General features: G+C 31.1%; 1 protein-coding gene across 2 annotated transcripts; it reads left to right on the top strand.

Annotated features, from left to right (window-relative positions):
- The first annotated feature begins 1,727 nt into the window (after positions 1–1,727).
- LOC127812592 (uncharacterized) lies at positions 1,728–4,767 on the top strand. 2 transcript variants are annotated; one of them, XM_052353025.1, is made up of 3 exons: positions 1,728–1,866; positions 3,494–3,688; positions 3,993–4,589. In XM_052353025.1, exons 1-3 carry the CDS (start codon positions 1,789–1,791, stop codon positions 4,071–4,073), a joined length of 354 nt encoding a protein of 117 aa, XP_052208985.1. In that variant the 5' UTR covers positions 1,728–1,788; the 3' UTR covers positions 4,074–4,589. The 2 variants fall into 2 exon arrangements, with proteins under 2 accessions (XP_052208985.1, XP_052208986.1); XM_052353026.1 differs by having other exon boundaries at positions 1,732–2,248; positions 3,993–4,767.
- The last annotated feature ends 1,078 nt before the right edge of the window (positions 4,768–5,845 follow it).

The raw sequence follows: 5,845 nt of genomic DNA, 5'->3' as shown, positions 1-5,845 counted from the left end.
CACTTATTTTTGCGAAAAAAAGTCCCTCCACTTTTAGAGGTTTCCCGGTAAAATTTTAGCTGATGCGACATTTATTTTGAATTATATTACCCACACATATTAATAAATGTTAGGTATGTGTGGGTAATTGTTTATAAACTTACCCACACATAATTATAAATGTTATATATGTATGGGTATCCACACATTAGCTGATGTGTCAGTTTTTTGGATTATATTGTCCACACATATTAATAAATGTTACATATGTGTGAAAAATTATTTATAAACTTACCCACACTTAAATTACCCATACATATTATACGTGGATATTTACCCACACATAATGATAATATGTGTGGGTGATTAAATTAGAAAAACTCGTTACAATATCCACATTTATTATATGTGGGTACATTTATATACCCACAGTTATTTTAGCGGGAAAAATTCCCTTCACTTTAAGAAGTTGGTGAGATATTTTTTGGTAAACTTTTAGCTGATGTGGCATTTATTTTGGATTATATTACCCACACATATTAATAAATATTAAGTATGTATGGGTAATTATTTATAAACTTACCCACACATAATTATAATTATTATATATATATGTGGGTATCCATGTATTAGCTTATGTGGCACTTTTTTAAATTTTATTGCCCACACATATTAATAAATGTTATCTATATGTGGGTAATTATTTATAAACTTACCCACACATAATTACAAATGTTATATATGTGTGGGTATTCATGTATCTATGATTTTTTATTTAAATTACAAAACTATGTCGTTTTAAATTTTATGATAATTTAAAATAATTTATTTTTATTTTATTTACAAATACAAATAATAAACCTAAAACTAAATCTTTACACTAAAATTTTGCCTTCCCTAAAATAAAATTCCTACCCGATTTCGAATTTCTAATTTCTAAAATATCTCTTTTGTTCATCTGCTCATTTTTAAAATCCCTAAAACTTTAACAAATACATGGTACCATTAACCTCATAAAAAGTTCCTATAGGAATAGAGACAAAGTTGAGAAGCTCTGGACCTTTTCTCGTTCTTTGCAACGGCGTTTCTCATATCGGTTAGTTTTTAGGTCTATATCGACCTCTTTTAACTTTGTTTATAATCCCATCTCATCTCTTCTCTTATCTTATCTTCTTTCTCTTATCTTTGATTTTTTTGTGTTTAGGGTTATATTTACAATTTTCCCTTATTGAATATATTTTCATTAATTCTAACCAAAAAAAATTATTAAGATTTAACTAACACTATTATAAGCAATTTCTAATATAATCACGAATATAATTATTAAACTATTATAATGAAGTATTAATTATTTATTGATAATACAATATATTAAAAATTACGAACATATTAAAATGAATACAATATATCAAACTAATTTATTCTAATTATTAGATTTATTATATAATTAATTTTTTAAATAAATACTAATTTGATGCAATAATTTAAATTATTTTATTATCATATTTTAGATGATTATCATAAATTATAATTTAAATTATTTAATAATTTTCATAATTTAAATTATTTTATTAGTTATCATAATAGTAAATTAAATTATTTTTATTAATTAAATAATAATTATTATTATTTTTATAAATTATTTTATTTTTTATTTAATAACGAAATATTTCAAAAAAAAAAAAAAAACTAAAATGTTGGCAAGAGAAGCCCCGCCTCTTTTTGTAAATCCCTAAATCACATATTGCTCTAAATCCCCTCTCACTCTTAACTCCCTGCCTTCTCCAGCCCAATGCCTCTGCCGCCTCAATGCTGCCACCGCCTCCAGACGCAACCTCATCGCTACCTCTACGCCCGCCGCCTCTAGATTGGGGTTTTGCTAGTAAGGTTTGATCACCCCCTCTTTATTTCAGTTGATGGCTAATTAATTTTGTTGTCTGTGTGCGGTGATTTCCTGATGATTTCAATTGATGTGAAGCTAGAACTGAACATGGTTTCTCCTACTCTGTTTGTGCGGTGTCTTTGTGTTGAGTATGTTGGATTTATGTGGAATCCAGCATTGTATAAAAAGACGAAACAGATCTCAGTCATTTTTTTCTGATTGGGGGTTCCAATTGAAGTTCTCTATATATATATATATATACATGCGTATTTGCATGTTGATTGGTGATTTAAGCTGTTGATTTCAAATTCCGACGGACACATTACGGGAAACGACGCCATTAAGTTCTTCGCTATGTCCAACTTGCCTAAACATGATCTCAAGCAGGTAGGTCGTCGGTTCTTTTACCGTTTTCAGTTTGGTTGTAGTTCCCTACTTGGTTTGCTAAGAGAAAGGGTGGAATATGCATAAAATAGAGATATTCTAATTCGTTTTGACGGCCTAGCTTTGATGTTCTTAAATTACTTCCAATTTGTCTTTAAGCGGAAATAGTTAGGGTTTATTCCTTGTTCATTTAACTAATTCTTCTACACTGCATTTGTCTCACAGAAATATTACTTTGCAACAACATTACCCCTCCGCCCCAAGCCAACCAATAGTTTGCTAATTCTGTTCTCAATTTTTAGAACCAAATCAAGAGGAATATAGGTTCTCCCTCTCCCTTCTTTGGATTCTGTTACCTTCTCTGTCATTTTTGTGCCCATACAATCATTGGAACCAAAATGTATGGTATGAACCCATGACTCCCCAGCAGTGCAACGATACACATTCTAGAGTTACTTCTTTAAAATTTTATGAGCCAGACACACACACACATATACATAAATGGAATGTGGATTAATTGAATGATTCCAAATGGGGTTAGAGGGTACAATCTATTTAATTGAATAAGTTTTATGTAACTAATTCTAATATCATCATATTGGTTGTAAAATTTCTACCAATTATTCTCGTTTTCTTTTATAATACAATATTATTCAAAAGTTGGAGCCCGTATTGAGTCATTTCTTCTACTTTGTTCATGTTTTTTGACTTCTCATTACTGTTTTTTAATTCAATGTTAAAGCTTTTAATTTAATTTTCATTTTTTTTTTAGGGGGTGGGGGGGGTGGGGAGGGGGGTTAGGTTTGGGCTAGGTTTTCTTTTTTCTGTGATTTTTGAGATGGCCTAGTATAGGCATTTATTGCTTGAGAGGTAGGAGAGTGGCATTATCAACCAAAGCGTACATTTTATAAAAATTCACTGATATGTATGTATATGCATGCTTAATCCTGTATTTGATTACTTACTTGCAATCAGTTGCATCTGTGAATGGAGTTTGATTTCTTTTGTTGTTTGAACAATTTTCATCCTATCTAGGGATGTAAATGGGTCCCCGATTAAACCCATTTACATACTTGGTTCAGTAGATTTTCTATTAAAGCTCATGCATATATCCCAAGAGGATTGGGATTACCTTTCTGATATTTGGACAAATCCTATTTTTATGGTAATGCTTATAATTGTTTTTTAGGATTTCTCTTTCTTATTAATGAAAATATATATTTATTAGTGAATTGTTAATTTTAAAAGGAACGAGCACAGAAGAATACTGACTCTCGTGCAAAACGAAAGTGGGAATCTAGAAATGGTTCAAGGAGTACAGCGCGTCATCACGTTGTTCGTGGAGCTAACTTAGATGCCCCGACAGGACATATTGAGACTTGGCATCTTCGACATTGGCATTTCGAACACGGTTGGTCATCTCCAGAATTAGAGGCTAAATATGTAAGTATATTATTTTTTTCCTAAGTTAAAAGAGTTAGAATACATAGAATGTTATCTAATTTAGCTAAATGAGAACTATACTCTTGGAATCATCTAGAGTAGATTGGAAATTGACATATATCTTACATTTGATACCTTCCTCATCCCTTCAGCTGACACATGAAGATGTTTTTAATTATTAATTAAAAACATTGGCATAATTGAGTATATACCCTATAAATTTAACTGCTTTACATTGGCATAATTGAGACTATATTTTTAATTTAAAAATAGTTGATTAAGAATATGTTGCATTTTTTTACAGGAACAAATGATGCAGTTAAGGCGAGATAATCCTCCAAATAAAATGACTGATAAGGATATTTTAGAAAAGGTCCTTGGATGACAATCTGTTCGATTGTTCGGTTGGGGGTGATCTCCTAGTACTTTCGAGACAACATGCACTAGTGAGGAATCCAGTCGTCCAACCTACAATGAATTGGTAGAACATTTGAACCAATACAAGTCTCTTTTTCGAGAGCTTCAGGGAGACGTAAACATGCTGCAACAAGTGTTAATTGAGAAGAATATTATGCCTTCTCCATCCACTCCACATATACCATCGGATCATAGTTCAAGACGATCCCGCCTCGGCCATTCCCATCTCGACCCATCCAGCTCCAGCCACTCCCTCCATTCTACTGAATAGGAGTTTGGCGACGAGATTTAATAATTTGTTTTATTCTTTTTTTTTTCATATATGTTTGAACTTTTTAGGTGACTTCATGATTTTATGCTTATTTTGTGACTTTATGACTTTTTTGGTGCGTATATATTTGAACTATATTGTAATAGATGTTTCAACAATTGAAATTTTAAATATACAATTTTAGTTTTGTTCACACATAATATGTTTTTTAGCCACACATATAAAAATTATCCTCTCATATAGAAATTATTTTTTATATTATTGCCCACACATAATATATTTATTACCCACATTATAATTTTTTTTACCCACACATATTCAAAAAAAATTTAAATTATTATCCACGCATAATATTTTTTTTACCTACACATAATGTTTTTTACCCACACATGAAAATTATTTTTTATATTATTACCCACACATAATCTTAACTTTACCTACACATAATTAAATACATATGTCATGCCACATCATTATCCAATTAAAGCCACATCATCAACCACGTCACAATTACAACTTCCTGACATAAAAATACCTACACATACAAAAATATTTACCTACACATATATGTGTGGGCAATATCTTAAGTTTTTCCCACACATAAATATATGTGTGGGTAAAAGTTATTTTCTACCACATTTTACCCACACATCTTGACATTTGCATTATGTGTAAGGAAAAATTATAGTTGACACATAAGGTAATTTTTATCCACATTTACGTGTGTGGGTAAAACCCTCAAATTCTTGTAGTATTAGGAATTTCGGGAATAAATTTTTTTTTTTTTTTATAAACCATCTCCCGACAATCCCGTTTTACCTTCTCAACTCACTAAATAAGAATCAATAAGCTACGACAGGTAATCATCATAAATGCGGAAGCTTAAAAATTGAAACCTGATATGATACATAATCAATTTCACTTTATAACAGTATAAGAATCCGTACCATACATTAACATCATATCCTTAATACAGAAATATATAAATACATTGGTATATCTCAACTCATTAAAGCATAAGCTAAAACATATCCAAATTAGCTCGCTGAGTCCATTGGCCACGCCATCACGTATCGTCTCATCTCAACCTGCTCTTTATCTAGACTGCAAGACTAAACTGGAACGTTGAATGTTCTAAGGGCATAACTCATTAGAAGATGAAACTTCTAGTGAGGGTCCAAAATATATATATACGAATGCATGATGCATGACATAATCAACATGTGCCCTTAATGTAACTTCTTAGGCCCACCAACCCGGCACAGAATCCTAGACAAATCCCAAACCTCTACAGGATAGACCTAACGTTATTCCATCATTACCCTAGGGGAATTATGGCTACACTCTAGGGCAACATTCCATTCCCATGCACAAATATCAATGTATCAATAATAACGTGTTATGCAACTTTTATGACTTTCCATGCAATATGCCAAAATGAATATTATATTCATAACAACATTCGTAAA

Source organism: Diospyros lotus, chromosome 11 (genome assembly GCF_014633365.1).
Source record: "Diospyros lotus cultivar Yz01 chromosome 11, ASM1463336v1, whole genome shotgun sequence".
Lineage (NCBI taxonomy): Eukaryota > Viridiplantae > Streptophyta > Magnoliopsida > Ericales > Ebenaceae > Diospyros > Diospyros lotus.
Note: the sequence above shows the minus strand (reverse complement) of the source record. Positions and strands in the feature narration are given on the sequence as shown.